This window comes from Prionailurus bengalensis, chromosome D2 (genome assembly GCF_016509475.1).
Source record: "Prionailurus bengalensis isolate Pbe53 chromosome D2, Fcat_Pben_1.1_paternal_pri, whole genome shotgun sequence".
NCBI classification, from domain to species: Eukaryota; Metazoa; Chordata; class Mammalia; order Carnivora; family Felidae; genus Prionailurus; species Prionailurus bengalensis.
This window is the reverse complement of record NC_057351.1, coordinates 49,346,904-49,367,652: the sequence shown is the minus strand read 5'-3', so window position 1 is coordinate 49,367,652 and position 20,749 is coordinate 49,346,904. Positions and strand designations below refer to the sequence as shown.

Sequence of the window (20,749 nt, the reverse complement as noted above, 5' to 3'; positions counted from 1 at the left end):
AGTCAAGAGTCAATCTTTAGAATTTCAGTGAAGGTCTGCTGATAGCAAACTCCGTTTTGGTTCATAAATATCTTTATCTCATTTAAAAAGTATTTTTTGAAGAGTATAGAATTCTAGGTTGGGAATTTTTTTTTAGCACATTGATGTTATTCTGCTGTCTTCTGGCTTCAGTTATTTCCCTCATAAGTAAGTTATCAGCTTAAGGTTGATATTCCTTTGAAAGTAATCAACTTTTTTTTCCTGGCTGCCTTCAGGATCTCCTCTTTGTTCTGTATCACTAGGATATGTGTGTTTGTAGAGTTTTGGGGGTTTTTTGTTTTTGTTTTTTTTTCTGATCCTGCTTGAGATTCTTTGGGCCCCTTGGATTATTATTGTCTTTTATCAGTTCTGAAAGATATTCAGCTATTATATTTCATTGTCTTTACCTCATTCTTTCAAAAGCTCCAATAACATGTTAGACCTATTGTTGTGTTCTCTGTGCCCTTTATGTCTCGTTTCATGTTTTCCAATTTTACACTCTCGTAATTTCTTCAGAATTATGACCAAATTTGGAGAAGAGCCTCTATTCGTTCTTTAAGAAATGAAAATGAATTTTTTAAATCCCACGTTTTCTTATATACTTGACAACACTGTTTCCTCAACATTGTTGCTTAAGATCCATACGTAAGAGTTTGGGGTATGTTAAGATAGATATTTAGGGGAGAGGGGCTGGTAGCCCTTCACCTTCCTCACATTGTCATGACTTCCTTTCTGGGAATAAAAACAGAAATCGTGTTGGTATGATCTAAGGTCACTAGCCTGTATGTGGGTAATAGGTTTTTCATTTAGAAAGTAGTTCAGAATCCCCAATTTGTGGGATTTTTCCTCATATCTGTATATACTGATTAAATTTAACACAAGTGACTTTTCAGTAATGTTAGAATATATTAACCAGAACATCAGTTGTCCCTTTGAGAAGGTCACTTATAATTCTTGTGTCACTTTTCCCAGGAGATTCTGCTCTGTGGGAGAAGTGGGGTTCAGTTTCATCAGGGGTGCCACTGCAAGTACCCAGCTAACACTGACTGCTTCTAATGAACCAGGCACTGCACTTTCTGCCGTGTAACATTACAACAACCCCATGAGACAGAGAGTATTGTAATTTCATCTCAATCTTAAGAAAATGGAAGCTTTAAAAGACAAACAACTTTTCCAAGTATACCCTGCTGAGAACTGGAAACTAGGATTTGAATCCTAATAGTTTAACTTTTGATTCCTTGCTCTTATGCTTATCCTGTCTTGCCTCCCTGGGGAACAGGACATTATTTTTATATATAGGTGTAATGGGTATATATTTCACAAATAATCTTAGTTTTGTCACAGAAGTCTCTATGGCCTTAGGAGAGATCCTTAGCTTATTTCCTGTCACATGATGCTGTAACATAGATTTGTTCTTCAAATGTGTGTGTGAAGTGAAAGGCAGCATTCAGTCATCATATGGTGGTGGTAGGAGCTGCACACCTTGCTGATCGCTGGCCACACAGCTACACAAGTGGCTCCTACTCAGAAAGCCAAGACTGGTGGGCAAGACGGATGCCAATGGTATAAGGTGAGAAAACAGATGGGGCCCAGAGGAGCACAGAGCACCACTCACCAGAGAAGCTGTAAGGGGACTCTGGAAGAATGTGTGCGAGCACAGGACCATAGTACATTAAAGGACGTGCACTAGTGACATGGAGGTTTGATGTGTGCAAAGCAGAGTGCACCTGGGACAAGTGGGCTGTGACGATCAGCAGAGGAGCTTCCCAAACACTCTGGATTCCCCAACCCCGTTTTCCCCTTTACGAGCCTGCAGAGGGACTCTGAGATCCGTTTGAGCAAGTGCCCAGTGCTGCTAATGCTGCTGTCAAAGAGCCACACCTTGAGAAGCATGCCCTAGAGGGACTACCCTGTGGGTGCAGGAGCACCGCAGCTAGCCAAGAGAGCTCGCCATGCACTTCCAGCTCAAGCTCCACGGCCAAGGCACACACTGAAGGATGTGCTGCCCCTTCTTCAGCTGAGGTAGGTAGAAACTTTCAAAAATGACTTTACCTGGAAATTAAGAATTCCATTGAATCCTAAAGACTGAAAAAGTGTCATTTTCCCAAAACTCACTTGTGCATCCTCATAGGTGTCCTCATTGCTCTACAAACACCTAAGCACCTATTGTGTGCTGTCCATAGGCCACTGGAAGGACAGCAGGTAACAAAGCCCCACAGGCCTAGCGTTCTGTCCAGTACAGTGGCCACTAGCTATTTACACCTCAAATTAGAAATTCCACTCCTCAGTTGTATTGGCCACATCTCAGTGCACAGATGTAACTAGCAGCAATGCAGATAGCATGCCCATCACAGAAAGGTTTCTGTTGGGCAGATGACAGACACTGTACATGTTGAAAAATGAACCCGAGTTAGCTCTGAGGGAACAGGGTAAGGTTCAGTGAACTGTAGAGCAGATCTCGTCCAGCCTGGGCATTGACGACAGAGTGGCAGTGGGATAGGCTGGAGAGGGACAGGTGGGAGTTTGGCTTCCATTCCGGTGTCTCAATGCTTTTCTTTCAATTCCACAAACTCTCATGTGCCTTTCAACAAATCCCTTTTCTTTAGTAGTCTTGAAGGTGACTCATCACAACAGAAAGAGCCCCCATCTAGAACTGCATTCTGCAAACTGTTCTACAGAAAGATGTCAGCAGGCGCCCCCAACTTCCCTTGCCCCAGCAGAGCCCCACAGAGCCCACTGACAGTTCTGACTAGTCCTGTAGTAAAGGAGCATTTACAGTCTTATATGGGTTAAGTTTCCCAAACTTCTAGGACCATGTGATACAATCAACTAGTGATACAGTTTTGGATCTTGAGGAAAGCAGGACCAGAACACAACTCTTCTACAACTTGGTCTTGTTTTGCATTATTTATTTGAAGCCCTTTGTCAGAATGTGTTGTGTAGGTGGGAGACCCTTGCTCCTTCTTTGAAGGGCCGTATAGGACCTAGACATCCTCACACCTCTTTGTCAGCAGCCAAGCCATCAGGCCTCACCAGCTACACGCAGAGAGCAGGCATGCAAGGGGAGCAACATGTTCTTTTATTGATGCAAGTACGTCCAGTCACACCAACAACTGACATCCTGTGTTACGGTACAGCTTTGTACTCAGAGTTCATCTCAAAATACCAAAACATCGTAAGGTGTGTATCAAATTGGGAAAATAAAGTAGCAAACATAGACACTGTATCAGGTAGGTACTAGGACTGATGACCCCGTGGAGTGCACACTGACATGAAAGCTCCTTAACTCGCAAGACAAAGTGTTCTAACGTTGTATTCCAAATATATATTCTCAAGTTTTTAGCCTTTCTGTATCTCAAATACATAAACAAAGCAATATGTACTACCAAGATACAATATGTACTATCTAGAACATCTGAAAAGTGCAAAAACACTGTGACAATACAGTGTAAATAATCTTGTTCCACCCAGGGCTGAGGGCGACGTCCATATCGGATTGGGGAGCCACCCCTTCCTGAGGCCTCACCTCCACATCTCCAGGCTCTCCTAGGAGCTTTGGGACTTAGCAACTAACTGACCCATCCTCACTTGGGCATCTCGGCTGCAGGCTCCTGGGAAGCCAGGCATACGGAGAGAAACAAGGGTGAGTAGTTCTGAATCTGCTTGTGCAGAATGAAAGCCCTGCTGTGAGGGAGAGAGAGTCAGAGCAGATGGCCCACCTCTGGCTTTTGAGGGATCAGGACTTGCCCTCCCACAGCCAGAAAGACAGAAAATGGAGTGTACTCAAGTTTGGGTATGGAAAATACCTCCAAATGCTGGGTAGTTTTCTGTGAGTGGGCTCCAGCAGTCTGGTCTGGCTAATATTCTGTTTCAGATTCCCTTAGGGGAGCCCCCCACCCAGAGGGAAGGAGGAGGCAGTCTGCTAGAATACCGCTTTGTAAGTTGCTTCTTTTCATTTTGTACTGGAGTTTCAGGAACTGCTTTAAATGTCCCTATCCTCAAGTCTACTTTGTACTCTCTTCATTACAGCTCAGTGTACCTTTCCGTTATAGCCTGGGAAACAATTCCACCACACCGTCCCCCCTTACATTTATTTTAGATTTTCTCTTTTCCTAAAATGTAGTTGAAGAACAATTTGCCAGACATATTCCAATGGAAATATGCTGCCAGGTATCCCCCTGCCCCTCCCCGACCCCCTAAATCCCTGATAAAGGAAAATGAAAATGTAAACTTTGGAAAGCCTGTACTCAGGGTTTGCTTCTAGAAGTATGCAAATGAGGCCCCCTGGCCAGCCAAGCCCTTCTTGCTAGAACCTCTCTGGCCTAGGTTTTGAGGGCAGGTACTTTGTGGCCCAGGGCAGAGCTTTCCTGGCATTTCCCTGGCACTGGCTGGCTGAGGGCTAAAAGAATAGAGTGGGAGACCGGCCCTCCAGTACTCTCTAAGGCACTAACCCCGACATCAGAGACACTGGCTGGAAGGGCGTCCAAGCAGGCAGGGCTCACATTGGTTTTGGTTGGGTTTTTTTTTTTTTAATATTTTTTCGCAAGATGTTAATAATCAAAAGTAGAAAATAAAAATCTACATTTCATTAGAATAAGATGTTATCATGGATGCCATCTCCCATGATACTCTTTCCCCACCCTCCCCGAAGCAGGGCCCTGCCCTGTTATTTAAAATAAACAAACAAAAAAACTTTTGTAAGTGCCAAAGGTTGATGCATGAAATAATTTTTTTTTTTTTCATAAAAGTTATATACAAAATGGACCCCAACCAGTGAGGCCTCCTCATCTCAACCCTTATCAATCAAGATTAAAACTCAGTGCATGTGTGTGCTTCGTCCAGCGTCTGCAGGCTGCATCCGTGCCTTCAGGCTCTGTTAAGGAGAGTCGTCCTAAAGGTAAGCAGGGCACAGAGAAATGGTCAGGTGGTTGGCAGGCAGAAGGCAGGCCACGCTATTTGGGGACGGCCTGGATTCAAAGATCCGGCCAAGAGGGGAAGGGTCAGCGACACTCAGACCCAAGTCCTCAGCCTCCCACCGACTGGCAGCCTGTGTAGAGACACCCCTGGCCGCCTTTCAGAAGGGCAGATCCATCACGCTCCCCAGTCCTCTCCCTTCCAGCAGACTTGGGCACGGGACTGGTCTCGGGGGCTCACAGGCCCGTCCTGGGGGTTCTCCTACCTGAGAGTCTTCCAGCTATCCTTCTCCATGTGGTTTTCAGGACCTTCGCTTTCAAAGGAGGCGATGAAGAGAGCTGAGAGAAGAAGCCCCTCAGAACCCACGTCCACATGCAGTCAGTCTGCCTACCACACCAGTTGTCCCTTCCTTTCTAGGGGTACAACTGGGCCTGGGAAGGGACAGTGACTTCTGGTCTGGGCCTGTCCACAGGTCTCTGCTCCCTGGGGTTCTAGAGCTCACAGCTTGGGGACTGAGAAGCTTCCTGGTTCTGCAACACTATCAGGGCTTCCAGAGCCCCATCTCTCCTTGTTCTCATCCTGTCACCTACCCACAGCCCGCCCTCACGTACTCAGCCCTGTGGGCTCAGCTTCCCCTGTGATCAGGCCTGCCTCCCAGGGCAACCCCCCCATGAGAGGAGAGGCCCTGGACATGGGGAGTCAGGGTGACATGTACAGTGTAGGGAGGTGGGTGTGCTGCCCTGGGGAGCCGGGCCTCACCTTCCTCGCTGTAGATGGGTGCCGTGAGCAGGTAGTTCTGAATCTTCTTGTCCTTCTCGAAGGGACACTCTACCTGAGTCCATGTCATGAACTCATGGATCTGTCTGGAGATTTCCCAAAATTTCTGAAGGCACAGAAGACCAACTGGATGTTCATTTGTCACCTTAAGCTTGAAATCCTTGGTTCGGGCAGGGGATGTAGGTTCCGGTTTCATTCTGTGCCCCAGCAAGATGGGACGGTGACCCTGCTCAGCTGACTTTGTGGCCACGGCAGCACTTTATGCAGCATCAGAGCCAGTAAGTGTCCCCAAGACCACTCGGTCCTGCACGTTGCCTAGGCCCGAGGCTGCAGCAGGGTCTGTGCCTCCCCTGTGCAAGACCCCAAGAGGGCCCCATCGGGGACTCCAGGCTGAGGCAGGTATGCCAGCCATACCCAGCACAGCACCACCAACCTGAACGTGTCATGATCTCATTCTCTGGGGAGCTGTAGGGGAAACGGGGCTGTCCAGTACTTACCTCACACAGGTAAGGGGTAGGAAAGCGTTATGGATTCTTACACAGGCCCCCATAACCTTTGTCCTACCTTCCCACCGTTGGCCAGCTACCCTTGGTTTCCATCTGGAATTCTGCTGCCTCCTCCCTGCTCAAGTACCTTCTTGCCTAAAGCCTTCCTCACTCCCAAACCCCCAGAAGTAGCCCCTTCTCTGTCTCCCTGGTGGGGTCAGTGTTGGGGCCACCCTTATACTTCACAAACAGCACACATAACCCACCCTGGAGCTTTCAGTCCTAAAGGGCTTTCTGCAAAGGGCCACTGCTTTTCAGCTCTAGTAGCACAGATTCTACCTGTCCTAGGATAAGGCTGAGAGGTCTGTTCTGCCCTGTGTTGGGACAGTCTGGCCCCCCTCCCCTCAGGCCACAAGGGTGCTGAGCTCACCTTAAAGTTAACATGCCCGTTGGGCAAGTGATTGGTATGGATCTTGTGCAGGAAGTAAATGTCCTTAACGAAAAGGTTGAATACAGGGATGACAATCTTCTCTCTGCTGCTGTTGGCCATCTGGGACCTTTGAGTGGCCCCCTGCAGGGCAGTGCGGTAGTTGCAGAAGTTGCTGGATGGGTCCATGTGGTGCTGTGGGCAGACAGGAGGACCTGGTTGGCTGTGTTCTCCCTGTACCCCTGACTTGTTCAGAATGCCCCTTCGCAGAGCAGGAAACAGCGATGGGGAAGGCATTTCCCTGCCGGGCAGCCCTGGACTGTCCCCAGAAGAGGCCTCCTTTCTGGGAGTGAGCACCTGGCTGAGTACCGGGTTTGGATCCAAACATGAGGAAAGTTACAGAGAAGTCTCACAGCTCACACACACCTCGTCCCTGCCCTGCTGAGCCTGGGTCTCACTTCTTTCCTTTCAAAACCTTCCTTTGCCCTTCTACTGGACCAACACCTCCCAAAACTGACAAGCTCTGTAGGACACATTTGCAGAAAGTGGATTCTGTGATCAAATACTTCAGGGAAGGCTGCAGGTGAACCTACCCACTCTTGGGCCACCCGGATGATCCAGGACCGCAGGAACTCAAGCCAGGAAAAGGCCAGCCTCCGCTTCGTCAGCATCACCCAACACCCCAGCAACACCCTGGGACCCACTTTTGTCAAACTCTTTCCTAACCACTCTCTAGAACTTGCCTTAGGCAATGCCAGTTCTGCCTAAAGTTCCAAGGGCCGAGGAGAGCTTCAGCTACCCACCTCCTAGAGCAGCCAGGCCAGCTCAGCATGCCCTACACCAGATGGCACTGTGGGCAGCGGGTTCTGAGCAAGGGGGCAGAGTGGATGAGGCCCACCCCTCCTCAGGCCAATGTAGGACATGGCTGAGGTGCTTACCTCCAAGACGTCAAACTTGGCCGTCTTGACTTTGGACCACGTTTTCTTCAGCCTCGCCACAGGACTGAGGTTCATGCCAGCTGCAGGGAACAGCAGGTGGAGTCAGAGTGGGGTTAGGTAAGCCATGCAGAAGCTGGATAGGAAGCCCCTGGGGCCTGGCCACTCACAGATGATGGCCATCATGGAGTTGAAATTCCCGATGTTGAAGCACTCCCGGGCCACATCAATAAAGAACTCTAGCATGCGGGTCCGGTGCTTCTTCTTCACCACCTAGAGAGCAGCCAAACAGCTTCAGGGTGAGCCCCCTACAGGAGTAACCCCCCAACCAGTCCCTGAAGGGCAGCCTAGACAGGAGCTACACTGGGCCCTCAGAGCTGTCAGACCCAGGGCTGGGGCGACGCTCATCGGCTGCAGAGGCAGGAAACGCAGCTGTAGCATTTTCGATGCTGGGCAGAGGGGCAGGAGGGCAGTCTGAGAGTACTAAGGGAGTCCCAGATAAACTCACAGAACATGCCAGGTACACTCCATGGATGGGTGTCTCATAATTACTGTGAGATTGGCTGGAGGGTAGGGGGGAACAGGGATGTTGGTGCCCCAGCAATGGAGACCTCTGTCTCCACTTTCAAAGTTTTATCATCTCAGGGGTGTAGAAGTCAGAGCCTCAGGAAGCACTGTGGGTCCAGAGAAGGGACAGTGTCACCCCACCCATATGGGCCATGCAGCACTTACCCGGCACACCTCGGTGGCCACTAGCATGCTAAGGCAGTTGAACCAGTTGTCATAGGCCTCCAGGCTATAGGTCTTGGTCAGGTCCCCTCGGCACTGGGAGAAACACAACAGGTCACAGGGAACCTGAGGACCCTGCCAGCAGGTGCTGCCCCAGCCCTAACCCCAGAAATGAGCAGGAACCATGGCCAAAAGAGACTGAAAGTGATGGTGGGGTGTGGGCAGCTGACAGGTCCAGGTCTCCCAGGATGCCCCATCCCCAGGCTCCTGGGAACAGTGGCCCCCTTCCAGCATGCAGCACCCTGAATAGCTGTCTGCTGACCCCTTGGGGCAGGCACCAGGCCACACCCCTAACATTTGGTTGTAAGGCCCCCACCCTGCATAGGTATAGGTGCTAGGCCCACCCTAAGGCCACCACAGAGCACACAGCAGCCCCTCACCCGGTGCTTGTCCCGAGAGTCCATGTGGCTGACGATCTGCATCAGGTCCTCAGGGTGAATGCTGCTGACCCTCTCCTAGGATGGGCGAGGAGGTAGCACAGGAGGGGCGATGAACCTGCCATTCTCCGGCAGGCCCCACACTCGGGGTATAGGCCATGTTTAGAGTAGCTGTGAAGACCTATCTGCAGGGGTGCACTACAGGCCCTCCTTGATCAGGGCACCCAGCCAGTGGGCAGGCCCTGAAATGCACCCCAGGGGTCTGCAAGACCCTCCCCTCCCAGGGCTTCATGGGATGAGGTGGAAGTCTTGGGGGCAGTGGCTCCTAGGTGCAGGGTACCTTCTCAGCCCAGGGCATAGGCAAGATGAGGTGACAGGGCAGGGGAACAGGCCCTCCCCCTCTAAGCCTTTCACCTCCTGGGCCAGTCCCCATCACCCCAGCCCCTCCCCTATACATGGGGTTGCTGTGATCCCAGGGACCCAGGAGCTGACAAGTGAGCTTCACCTGACACCCCAGTCTGACCAGCAGGGGAGGCCCTGCAGCACTATGTTGAGAAAGATGCTGGGGGTCCAGCATTGGTGAGTACACCCCCGCCCCCATGCCAGGCAGGGCACAATGAAGCACTGACCAGCTCGATATGAGTCAGCTGCTGGGCCAGCACCAGGGGGTCGCAGCACACACCCAGGATGTCCTTCTGAGTGGCTGGCGGCTTAGTCTTGAGGACAGACCCTTTGTCCATCGCCGGTGAGCGAAGCTTGTCCCGCAGCTCCTGAAGCTGGCTCCGGGCAGCCAGCGACAGCAGCAGGCTCTGTGTCATTTGGGCAATGGCCTTCTTCACTGTGCCATTCTCCTGTGGAGGTCCGGAGACAACAAAGGTGCAGGTGTGGGCTGGCAAGACCACCACCTCTCCAGAGAAACCCATTTCCTCTCCAGGGATGTGCCCGACTTTGAATGCACTTCCCTACTAAAACCTGCCATGAGTGTTTGGGCTTTTGAAGGTAGAATGGAACACAGTGTGGGCTTCTCTGAGTACCATTGAGGAGGGTGGCTCAGCTGGCTGTCCTGTGGGGATGGGAACGGAGGGCCAGGGCAGGGCCAGGGCAGGGCCAGGGGAAGTCTTCTGGGCCTGAAAACCATGGTTTTCCTAATGCTGTCCAGCTGAAATACTTTTGGCCTCCCCACAGCAGGGAGGAGAGCATCTGGAAGGGCTTCCTCCAGGACCAGGAACCTTCACTCTCTGGGTGGGAGCAGCCCCCCGAACTCTCCCTGGGCTTTCTGAGCCCTCCAGCCAGATAGAAACTGCTGAGCACACAGAGCACTTTCATTGTGGAGACCCAGCCAGCCAGGTTTCCTGTCTCCACAGAAGGCCAGGAGGGAGCTGGGAGCCAGAGGTGTAGACAGGCTCTTAAAACCTCTTACTAGGTCCCCACTCCACTCACCCCAAGCCCAGGAAAGGTGGGGCCTGGGCTCATTCCAGCCCGTCACTCGGGACACAGGGTTTCCCACATGCAGAAGATGCCAAGGGCAAGTCTGGCCCATTGCTGGACAGCTGAGCAGTCTTGTGGGGAGGGACACAAATGGAGCCATCCAGCAGTTGTCTTGGGAGGGTGATCGCATAGAGGACCACATACAGAGCTGTCCCTGAAGACCTATCCTCCTGTGAGAGTAGACCCCCCTTCCCCAGACACATACCCAAGGGGTTCTGCCAGGGTCTAAGGAAGACCTCACCTCATCACACTGCGTGACCCGGTGGGTAATGGCCTTCAGTTCAGCCATGGCCTTCTCATCCTGGAAGTCGTAGGGGAAGGCTTCTGTCCACTCCTTTAACAGCTGCACAATCTTGGCTGAGAAGGACTTCAGCTTGGCCTGGGGTGGCAGGGTGTAAAGTCACCCTCCAGAGTGGGCACAAGATGACCAGTGGTACAAGCCTCCCCATCTCCCCCAGGTCTGCAACACCCCCACCCCCGTTATCCCTCGTGGGACCTGCTCCCCAGCCCCATGCTGGGGCGAGGGTTCTGGAGAAGGACATCCCCACTCTGTCTACCTGTGGCTTTGTTGTACCTGCTTGGTTTCATATTCCCCCTTACGTCAGCATTCTTTTTCACTTAAATTTATTTTCAAAAAACTTGTCCTCTCATAACCATGACATAGAAAACTAGTTTCCTTTGCTGTAATTAGAAGTTGGCCGTTTAAAATGACAACAACAATGAAAACCAAGGAAAATTATTAAAAATCAGAGACTCTCAGGGCACCTGGGTGACTCAGTCGGTTGGGCATCCAATTCTTGATTTCTGCTCGAGTCATGATCTCATAGTGTGTGGGTTCAAGCCCCGCATCGGGCTCTGTACTGGCAGCGCGGAGCCTGCTTGGGGCTTTGTCTCCCTCTCTCTCTATCCCTCCCCCACTTGCTCTGTATCTCTCTCAAAAACAAAAATAAAAAAAAAATTTTTTTTTTTTTAAATGAGAGATTCTTGCCTGTCCCCTCTCAGTTAGCAACAGGTTGGCAAGTGCCGGGAAGGGGTGCAGACACTCAGAGGCATCCCTCTCCGGACCTCCTATCCTTAAAGACGGGCTGGGCACCCCTGCCGTCACCCTGGGTCCACACACTGGTAAGGCCTGAGAAGGATGTGCCAAATGCTTGGCCGCAGTATCCCAGCGGGTCTTCAGGGCCCAGCCCCACACTGTCCCACACACACACATGTGCCCACACCCCTCCTGTGCCCACCACAGCTCCCCAGCACTGACCAGCTCCCTGCCTGCCTATACCTGCCCAACCTGGACTGTTCTAGCTGCCCTGTGGGCCTCTCACCACCCTCCACCCCCACTTCTTTTCGCCCACATCTGCCCCCACCCCTGCTGAGCTGCCTCCAACCTGCCTGATTCTGGCCATGTCCCCAGCTGGTCCCCTAGTGATGGCTTCCCATGCCTTGGGGAGCCTCTCCCAGCTGGGCCCTCACTCCCTGCAGCCACTCCTCCTGGCCAGAGTCCAGTGCAGACGGCATCCAGGAGGCCTTGCTGATACTTCCCCAGAGGACCACACCCCACACTCAGCAGGAGCTAGAGCCTTGAAGCCCCTCAGAGGCCCTGTGGTGCATGTCACCATGAACAGGCTGGCGGGTTCATGCCAGGCTCCTCTTAAGCTTCCGTCTCCATGCTGACCTTCAGCCTATAATTTCATCTCCCCAGCCACCCCGCTTGGACTTATTTCCACCTGTCTCTTCAGGAGCCTTTCCTAACCCTCAGGCTGTGCTCAGTGCCTGTCTTCCTGCATCCAGGGACTCCAGGAGCGCATCCCCGCACCCCTCCAACAAGGAGACTCAGTTCACAGGCCTGGGCTGCACACCTGCAGGGGCAGGTGGCCTAGCCCGGTGGAGGGAAGGTAGAGGGGAAAGTCACCAGCAAACAGGGATGGGACATGCTCTGCCACAGCCCAGACTAGGCTCTGCCAGCTCTCTGATGGCACACCGACCACCTGGTCTTCTGCACCAGACCCTGGGCTTCTAAAAGTCTCATCTGAAGCACATGCCCCCAGGGACAGCCTGTGGTTTCTTGACTATCCCGGCTGCCCAAAGCGTGGCTCAAGAAGACACAGCAGGGGCAGAGAGCCCCATTTGAGTCACTGCAAACCACTCTGAGCAGGAGTCAGCCTGCGAGTGCTGCCACCTGACCCCCACCCCGGAGGGGTCAGTGACCCAGGTCCCACTGCTGGCTTTTCTACCAGCGGGGGGTCCCGGCACTGACCAGGATTGCTGGCAGAGCTGTCTGCCGTGGCTCTCTCCTGGAAAGGGGTGTGAGTGCCCACCAAGAGCAGTTACTTTCAGCATCCCATGAAGAGTAGTCGGCTCTGTGTGCACCCCATGCCGAATGGGGCGCCATGCCCCAGGCGCATGCACCCATGCTCCTCTGCCAAGGAGGCCAGAGACCAGCCAATCTGCCCCATCAGGGAGGGCCCCCTGCTGGGCTCAGCCAGACCTGACCTGCCAGAGGCACGGAGACAGGCAGCACCCATCTGCTCCTTTACCTTCTCAGACCCGGTCTCCAGCTGCTGCCTCTGCTCCAGGCAGATCTGCCCCACGCGGGCCAGCAGGTCATGAGGGGGGATGAAGACCCGGGAGCTCAAGAGAAATGTAAAGATGTATGTCCTCTGAAGAAGAGAGAGGGAGAGGGGATGAAAAGGAGGTCGGGCCTGTGCCGCCCCCTCCAGCTATGGTCACAGCCTGTCTAGCCACCTGCCGGGCCCAACAGCACCATCCAGCAGCCATGCCTTCTCCTGCATGGTTTACTCCACCTTGAACGTCCTTCCTTTTCTCTCACTGCCACCCAAATTCCTGCCTCCCTTGCAAGGCACAGATCAAACCCCACTTCCCTGCAGCTCCTGGAGGCTTCCCCTGACAAGCTCAGCTCCCAGCAGTCTTGCTCTGCTGGGATTCTCCCCCACCCTCCGTCCTACCCCACGGTGGGAGCTAACACCCAAACCTGGATGTTGGTGGGACTCTCCCAGCCTGTGTGAGCCCATTGCCCAGCCCACAGTGCCTCCAGGGTCAGTCTCCAAGCCTTCTTATCCAGATCCTTACTGGTCTTGCCAATGGCGGGCAGAGTGGGGCATTTTTGGACCCAGCACCCAGCGTCAGGGACTGTCACAAGCCCCTGTGCTAACAACCAGCTCTGGGCCTTATGTCCACCTGCTGTACCGTGGCCCCTCTGGCCCACATCCATGTGCCCTTGTCCCTGGGCTGTGTGGTACAGTTTCTGAAGGGCCCTCATGATCTGGACTAAAAGGTGTCAGGGAACAGGGCCCAGGGCCAAGGGTTCTCTGAGGCCTTTTGTCTGACATGGGTCAGCACCTGGGAGACCTTCACACTGGCTCCTGCCTGCAGACAGGTTGGACCTAGGAGTGGGGCAAGATGCTTGAAGCTCTCCTGGGGACTCTACCCCTGCATGGGTGCTGCAGGCTGGGGGGCCTGGGACCCTTTGCCCTCACCCTGGGCCCAGGGGCAGGTCTTCCTTGTTCCAGCCCAAAGCAAGTGGGCCGTGTTTGCTGGGAAGCGCAGGCCTTGCAGATCAGGCCTCAAGGCCTCGGGCCCTCACTGTCCCCCTGCAGCCTTCAGACGCCACTTGAGGAAATCCTCCTGGGAACAGCAGGGGTTCCTCCAACCCCCAACAGACTTCCCATGCCCTGTCCCCAGGCTGTGTAGCATGGGTGCTCAGGGATCCCAGCTGTGTGGTGGCCCCCTTCTAAACAGATGGCTCAGAAGTGTGATGCATGTCACCCAGGCATCACACCTTGGAGTTCCTAGCCAAGGCAAGAAGAGAACCCAGGGAGGAGCTGTGCATTTCCAAGGAGCACAGAGACTCGCTGGTGTGTGTGTGTGCATCCCCAGCTGCCCACATACACAGGAGAGGGGGACAGTGGGGGGAGGGAGGGAACCCAGGAGCTTGGCAGAGAAGCTGATGCCCAGCTGGACTCTGCCGGCCCTACCTCTGCACTTGCACCCCTTTACTCTCTCCTGGAAAGCAGGGGGTGATCCCAGGGCATAGTGTCTGGGGGAGAACACTGGGTAACAGCTGAGGAGGCCCCTCGGGACACACCTAAAAGAGAAGTAGCTCCTCCCACAAGGCCACAGAACAGTTCTGGGGTTGGAGGTGCCAGCCCCTGGGAGGCTGATGCTCGGCCCTAGGCTTCTTCAGGAGACCTGACCCTCAGCTGCAGTGTCTGCACCACCAATTCCAGCCCCAGCCCAGCTTTGGGAGGGTTTTCAAGTAGCATGGAGTAGACAGCCCCAGGAGGAAGGTAGGAGGCCTGACGTGTTGGGGGGGGTTGTGCCAGGAACACCCAGAAACTGAGTTGGCTCCAGCACCATTGGATAAAAGCTGGAGAGCGGGTGGGGACAATTCCTCCCCGACCCTCCCATGCAAGTCTGTGTCAGACGCCAAGGCCGGCAAGCACAGCTCTGTCCTCAGGAGGGAGGGGGCACCTGGAAGGGGACTGTTGCAGCCTGGCCCTCCAAAGGGAGCAGGCAGGCCCGAGACCACTGCTGCTAAGAGATGTGCCCTGTCAGAGGCAAAAGGGAAGCCACACATGACAAGGGAACTCTTTCTGCCTGTTCTAAGAACGTACCAGTGGCATCTTGAAATGAAGAGGGGGATCCGAATTGTAGCGGAAGGCCAGTCCTGCCCACGCAGGCATGTGCCATGGGGTCTGCATGCTGGCTGGGCATGGCGGGGCTGTCACTCTTTATTCTGGACCATGGCATTTCATGCACAAAACAAACTTCCCAGCTGGGTGGACCCTCACCAGGACCCCAAGGCTCCAGTCTTACTCCTTAGACTCTTCCCTAAGGACCCTGTTCAGAACTCTGACCCCTGTTCCACCGCTTGTGTATCTGCTTCCTTGTGCCACCAAGGCTATCTCCCAGCTGCCTGGGGTCAGCAGGGACGTCGCTGCAGATTCCTCTCCACTGCAGGGGCAGGAGGGCAGAGCAGGAGGTAGGGCTGAGACTCCCTGATGGCCTGCCTCTCCCCTGTTGCTCTGTCCAGCTCTGTCTGGGCCTTCCTTCCCATCCCCGAAGCAGCTGCCCCTGGAACCTAGGTGACCCCAAACAGTCCCACCCATCTCCAGGCCCCAGGCACTTACATCCGGGTAATAGTCCACTGTGGGGACCAGGTGCTCCATCAAAGCTTCTAGGGACCCAGAGATGAGGCGTCCCTCTTGGAAGACGAGGTCCCCGGAGCTGCTGGCCCCACTTCCTCGCTCCCCCATGCCGGGCAGCACCTGTCCACTACAGCTGGGCCCAAGTATGCTGGAGAAGACGACGGACGTCTGGGGCATAGTTTCCTGGGAGAGAAGAAAGAGGCGTCACAGGCCTGGTCACCCGCAGCCTGAGTGCAGGTGCACAGTGAGAGCCCCAGCAGGGCTAGGAGGGGCACCCCACCCAAGGGTGGACATTGAATGGCAGCTCAGATGGGCAGGCAGATTCCTCAGCAGCCCTACATTCACTGGGTGTCTGAGAAATATTTCTTGAACACCTGCTCCACGCATACCAGGCCTCATTCCTAGAACCTAGACACACAGAACCCTGCCTCCTGGGGTCACATCCCAGTGGAAGAAGAGAAACTATGGAGAAAAACAATGCCCATAGGAGAAGGATCTGGAGCATTTTGGGATGGTCACGGCAGCCTCAGGTAAGATGGTGTTAGTCGTGCAGCTGCCCAGAATAAGAAAGGAACATTCTAGGTAAAAGAGACAGCAGGTGCAAAGGTCCTGAGGCCAGTGTGTGTGGAGGGAAGGAGCAGGGAGAGTGGTCTGAGTAACAAGCCAGACCCTGCACAGTGTGGGCCAGGGGGCCATGTGCTATTCCTCTGAGACAGGAAGCATGGAAGCTCTGAGCACAAGAATGATTTGACTCAGGGTGAATGTCACTATTTCTGCTATGCGGAGACCCAGCAAGGAAAGGATCGGAAAACCAACTGGTGGGTTTTGCCATAACCCAGGGAGGGATTGCTCAGGTCAGGGGGTAGCAGAGGAGGGGAGCAGGGTCAACTCCAAATGCTGCGAAAAATGGTCTCAGGCCTGAGTGATTGATCAGCACGGGAAAGGACGTGAGAGTGGGGTTTGGAGAAAGATCTGGAACTTCATTTTGACATGCTACGTGTGAAGTGCCCATTAGATGCACATGTCAGACAGCAGTCTTGAGGGTGCTCAGTGGTCCCACAGTGGCCTGGCCTGGTATGGCCAGGAGGCTGAGGGTGCCCACCTCACCCTACAGCAGAGCCTCTTAGTGGAAGTCCTCACGAGGCCTACAAGAGTCTGCAGCCCTCCTGGGCCTCAGTTTCCCCTTGCCCAGGGGGCGGCACCTGGGAGGTGCTGCGTGGGGATCAGAGTGAGGAGCGTTTGCCAGCCTGAGGCCTCCGAAGCGGGTGCCCACGAGTCTACTCTCCCTCCTGCCGGCCAGAGTAGCCTGCCCTGCTAGCTTGACCAGCCTCATCCTCTCCCCACTTAGAGGGCAGGCTAGGCTAGAGTAGAGCAGGGCCTTCCTGCGCCCTCTCCCACGTCGGGAGAGCACTGCTGAGCAGGCACCACCACCCCAGCACCTCCATCCCCAGGCCACCACGCTGCCCTGCCTCCCAGGGGCGGAGGCTACCTCCTCGTGCTTAGGGGCCTGGGAAGTGCACACACTCTCCTTGGGCTCCCGCAGCCCTGAGCACTCACCTTGCTCCTGCTGCTGTGCTGCTCCCAGCCCTAGCCTGCTTTCTGACTCAACCTGGGGCAAGCTTCTGAGCCACTGTGGCCTCAGTTTCCCCACTGTGCAGAGCAAACAGTAGCCGTGATTATTTTACTGCCATGAGAGGGGCAGTGAGGTGTCTACACAAGCAGATCTGACTTCCAGGCCACAGCACATCAGCCGTGCTTCGCGTGAGAGAAAAGGGGCACTCGGCCCAAACGACCTGGCTTCCCTGCCACACACACACCGGAAGGTTGCCTTGGAATTCTCACAAAAATCCTTCGTAAGGAGAGTAAGAACTCAAGGAAAGCCCCCGAGGTTGAGATGTCCGTAGTCCCCAGGCTCAGCTGCCTCACTTGAGGATGGGGTTTCAGACTCACAGAACACTCTCCTCAACACGTTAGAATGCAGATTCTCAGGCCCTGCCAAGTCAGAAACTCAGGGATGGCCCTTGATCTGTACCTTGACAAGCTGTCTGAGGGGTTTCTGAGGCTGCTCGAGTCAGTCAGAGAGCTACTGACTTGGGTAAACCCTTCATTTTTCAGATAATGAAATAGTGGGAAGAACTCAACTGAGGAAATCCTAAGAGTCCCAAGTGCAGCCAAGGTGTCACCACCTCCAGGAAGCCTCCCTGGGTTAATCCCTAGACTGCTGACTGCAGGACTGATCATTTGCTTTCGTGCTCTCCTGCCTAGCCAGAACCCAGCCCATTAACCATTTGTGGGATAGAATGACAATGGTGGGCTCCCCAGCAATCCTTATCAAAATAACACCAGCATTCTTCACAGAGCTAGAACAAACAATCCTAAAATTTGTATGGAACCAGAAAAGACCCCGAATAGCCAAAGCAATCTTGAAAAAGAAAACCAAAGCTGGAGGCATCACAATTCCGGACTTCAAGCTGTATTGCAAAGCTGTCATCATCAAGACAGTATGGTACTGGCACAAAAACAGACACTCAGATCAAAGGAACAGAATAGAAAGCCCAGAAATGGACCCACAAACATATGGCCAACTAACCTTTGACAAAGCAGGAAAGAATCTCCAATGGCACAAAGACAGTCTCTTTAGCGAACGGTGCTGGGAAAACTGGACAGCGACATACAGAAGAATGAACCTGGACCACTTTCTTACACCATACATGAAAATAAATTCAAAATGGGTGAAAGACCTAAATGTAAGACAGGAAACCATCAAAATCCTAGAGGAGAAAGCAGGCAAAAACCTCTTTGACCTTGACCGCAGCAACTTCTTACTCGACACGTTTCCGGAGGCAAGGGAAACAAAAGCAAAAAATGAACTATTGGGACCTCATCAAAATTAAAAGCTTCTGCACAGCAAAGGAAACAATCAGCAAAACTAAAAGGCAACGAATGGAATGGAAGAAGATATTTGCAAACAATATATCAGATAAAGGGTTAGTGTCCAAAATCTATAAAGAACTTACCAAACTTACCCAAAAAACAAATAATCCAGTGAAGAAATCAGCAAAAGACATGAATAGACATTTCTCCAAAGAAGACATCCAGATGGCCAAACAACACATGAAAAAATGCTCAACATCACTCATCATCAGGGAAATACAAATCAATACCACAATGAGATACCACCTCACACCAGTCAGAAGGGCTAACATTAACAACTCAGGCAACAGCAGATCTTGGTGAGGATGCGGAGAAAGAGGATCTCTTTTGCACTGCTGGTGGGAATGCAAACTGGGGCAGCCACTCTGGAAAACAGTATGGAGGTTCCTCAAAAAACTAAAAATAGAACTACCCTACGACCCAGCAATTGCACTACTAGGCATTTATCCACGGGATACAGGTGTGCTGTTTCAAAGGGGCACATGCACCCCAGTGTTTACAGCAGCACTATCAGCAATAGCCGAAGTATGGAAAGAGCCCAAATGTCCATCGATGGACAAAGGACAATGGATAAAGAAGATGTGGTATATATATATATACAATGGAGTATTACTCGGCAATCAAAAAGAATGAAATCTTGTCATCTGCAACTATGTGGATGGAACTAGAGGGTATTAGAGCAAAATTAGAGAAAGACAAATATATGACTTCACTCACATGAGGACTCTAAGATACCAAACAGACAAACATAAGGAAAGGGAATATAATAATATAATATAAAAACAGGGAGGGGGACACAACATAAGAGACTCTTAAATATGGAGAACAAACAGAGGGTTCCTGGAGGGGTTATGGGAGGCGGGATGGGCTCAATGGGTAAGGGGCATTAAGGAAGCTACACCTGAAATCATTGTTGCACTATAGGCTAACTAACTTGGATGTAAATTTAAAAATAAATAATTTAAAAAAATTTTAAGTATATTTTCAAAGCACAATTTTGCTACAAAACATGAAAAAAAAAAAAAAAGTGGGCTCCCCAGGCACCCTGACGCCCTCAGCTGCTCTTCTGTGCCATTGCTGGCTCCCAAGGGGACCTAAGTGCCAATCCTTCACCTGAGGCCCATGCACTACGGGGGGTCTTCCCCAAGATCACACAGTTCCGGGTTCAAAAGGTGACCCAACGATGGTAACCTTGGTGAGTTGGGCCCCAAGATTCTTGGTCACAGAGATGGCCTTTTCCTGAGCTGCCAGCCCCTCTCACCTCGGGGGCAGCAGGGGCTCCGGTCAGGAGGGGCTATGGGCAGGCATGCTCAAATACTCCACTAACTCTCACGGCCGGTGCCAGATCCCACACAAAGCAAGGCCACCCTGTGTCCAGCCTGCAGGGAGACCCACCCCAGTGCTAGGGAGGCTGCCTCGAGCCAGCCTGGGGACTCAGCACCACCCCCTGCTGCCCAAGACGGACCAGCAAGCCAAGGAGGCCAGGGTGCTGAGCTCTGTGCTGGACAGCAGTCCACAGCTGCACCCTGGGGAGCCTCAGCACTCACTGTCACTATGGACAGGTAAGGGACAGAAGTTCAGGGTGGTCACCTGCCCTGGGAGGGTGGGGCCCAGTCCATGGACTGTGCTTCCCCCCGACCCTGGCCAGCCCAGGAATTATCACACCGTTACTCCCCCAGGGCTCCCTGCCCTCATGGGGGCCTCAGTCCTCCAGTGACTGCATCCCACCCACGTCCCGCCCATCACAGCCCAGAAGGCCACAGGAAGGAGCAGCCAGGAGGGGCCCATCTCTTCGGCTTGGGGTGGTGGCCCTTCCTGCAGCATCTGGGCTGAGGACCCCATAACTGGACTCCCCAACTGCACAAGATCCCATATTGCTCACTTTTCAATGACATCAATATAAGTGTACATAAATGCACAGAAACATGTGGCCGTCCATGACCACACTAGTTACAGAGTTTACTGCAAGGGAGCTGGACAAGGAGGAGACTTCCACTTTCCTTCTACACATTTGTAAACTATTTGGTAACTTTTCTAAATGGCACATCTATTTTGTCAGTGTTAAAGTAACTTTGTTTTTCAGTACAAAGAGGCTGAGTTTTGAGATCAGCAGTTTTTATAAAGGCATGTTAAAGAGGCTGGGCCTGTGAATGGAAGCGGTCACTGCCGCGGGGCACCTTCCAGGCAGGGCCCACAGGGGCTGCGTGGGATGGCCCCAGCGCCTACGCTGCCCTGGGACCCACCCAGAGACGCTGCCTGGGGCTGGGTCTCCAAGACCAGGTGTCCTGCCCACGTGTCCTCCTCTGTCCCCTCCTCTGTGCCCTGAGCCCGTGGGCCTCTCAGAGCCCCTTCTCTGCCCCCACTCAGTCCCTAGCGGAGCCTCCCCCACCAGCCCTGGGCACTGAGGGGGTTCTGGGCTCTGTGCCGAGTGGGCAGGGAT

At 53.1% G+C, this 20,749-nt stretch overlaps 1 protein-coding gene across 1 annotated transcript in view; it reads right to left on the bottom strand.

Moving 5' to 3' along the window:
- Nucleotides 1-4,524: 4,524 nt before the first annotated feature.
- RASGEF1A (RasGEF domain family member 1A) overlaps nucleotides 4,525-20,749 on the bottom strand; it is an 85,703-nt gene continuing 69,478 nt past the window's right edge. Inside the window, exons 2-13 of the mRNA XM_043596934.1 lie at nucleotides 15,358-15,558; nucleotides 12,745-12,867; nucleotides 10,452-10,589; nucleotides 9,352-9,573; nucleotides 8,726-8,800; nucleotides 8,289-8,381; nucleotides 7,727-7,829; nucleotides 7,560-7,639; nucleotides 6,625-6,816; nucleotides 5,692-5,815; nucleotides 5,198-5,270; nucleotides 4,525-4,909 (exon numbers count right to left, since the gene is read on the bottom strand). Coding sequence (XP_043452869.1) covers nucleotides 4,885-4,909; nucleotides 5,198-5,270; nucleotides 5,692-5,815; nucleotides 6,625-6,816; nucleotides 7,560-7,639; nucleotides 7,727-7,829; nucleotides 8,289-8,381; nucleotides 8,726-8,800; nucleotides 9,352-9,573; nucleotides 10,452-10,589; nucleotides 12,745-12,867; nucleotides 15,358-15,552 — 1,443 coding nt within the window. The 5' untranslated portion in view covers nucleotides 15,553-15,558 and the 3' untranslated portion in view covers nucleotides 4,525-4,884. The remainder of the gene's footprint in view (nucleotides 4,910-5,197; nucleotides 5,271-5,691; nucleotides 5,816-6,624; nucleotides 6,817-7,559; nucleotides 7,640-7,726; nucleotides 7,830-8,288; nucleotides 8,382-8,725; nucleotides 8,801-9,351; nucleotides 9,574-10,451; nucleotides 10,590-12,744; nucleotides 12,868-15,357; nucleotides 15,559-20,749) is intronic.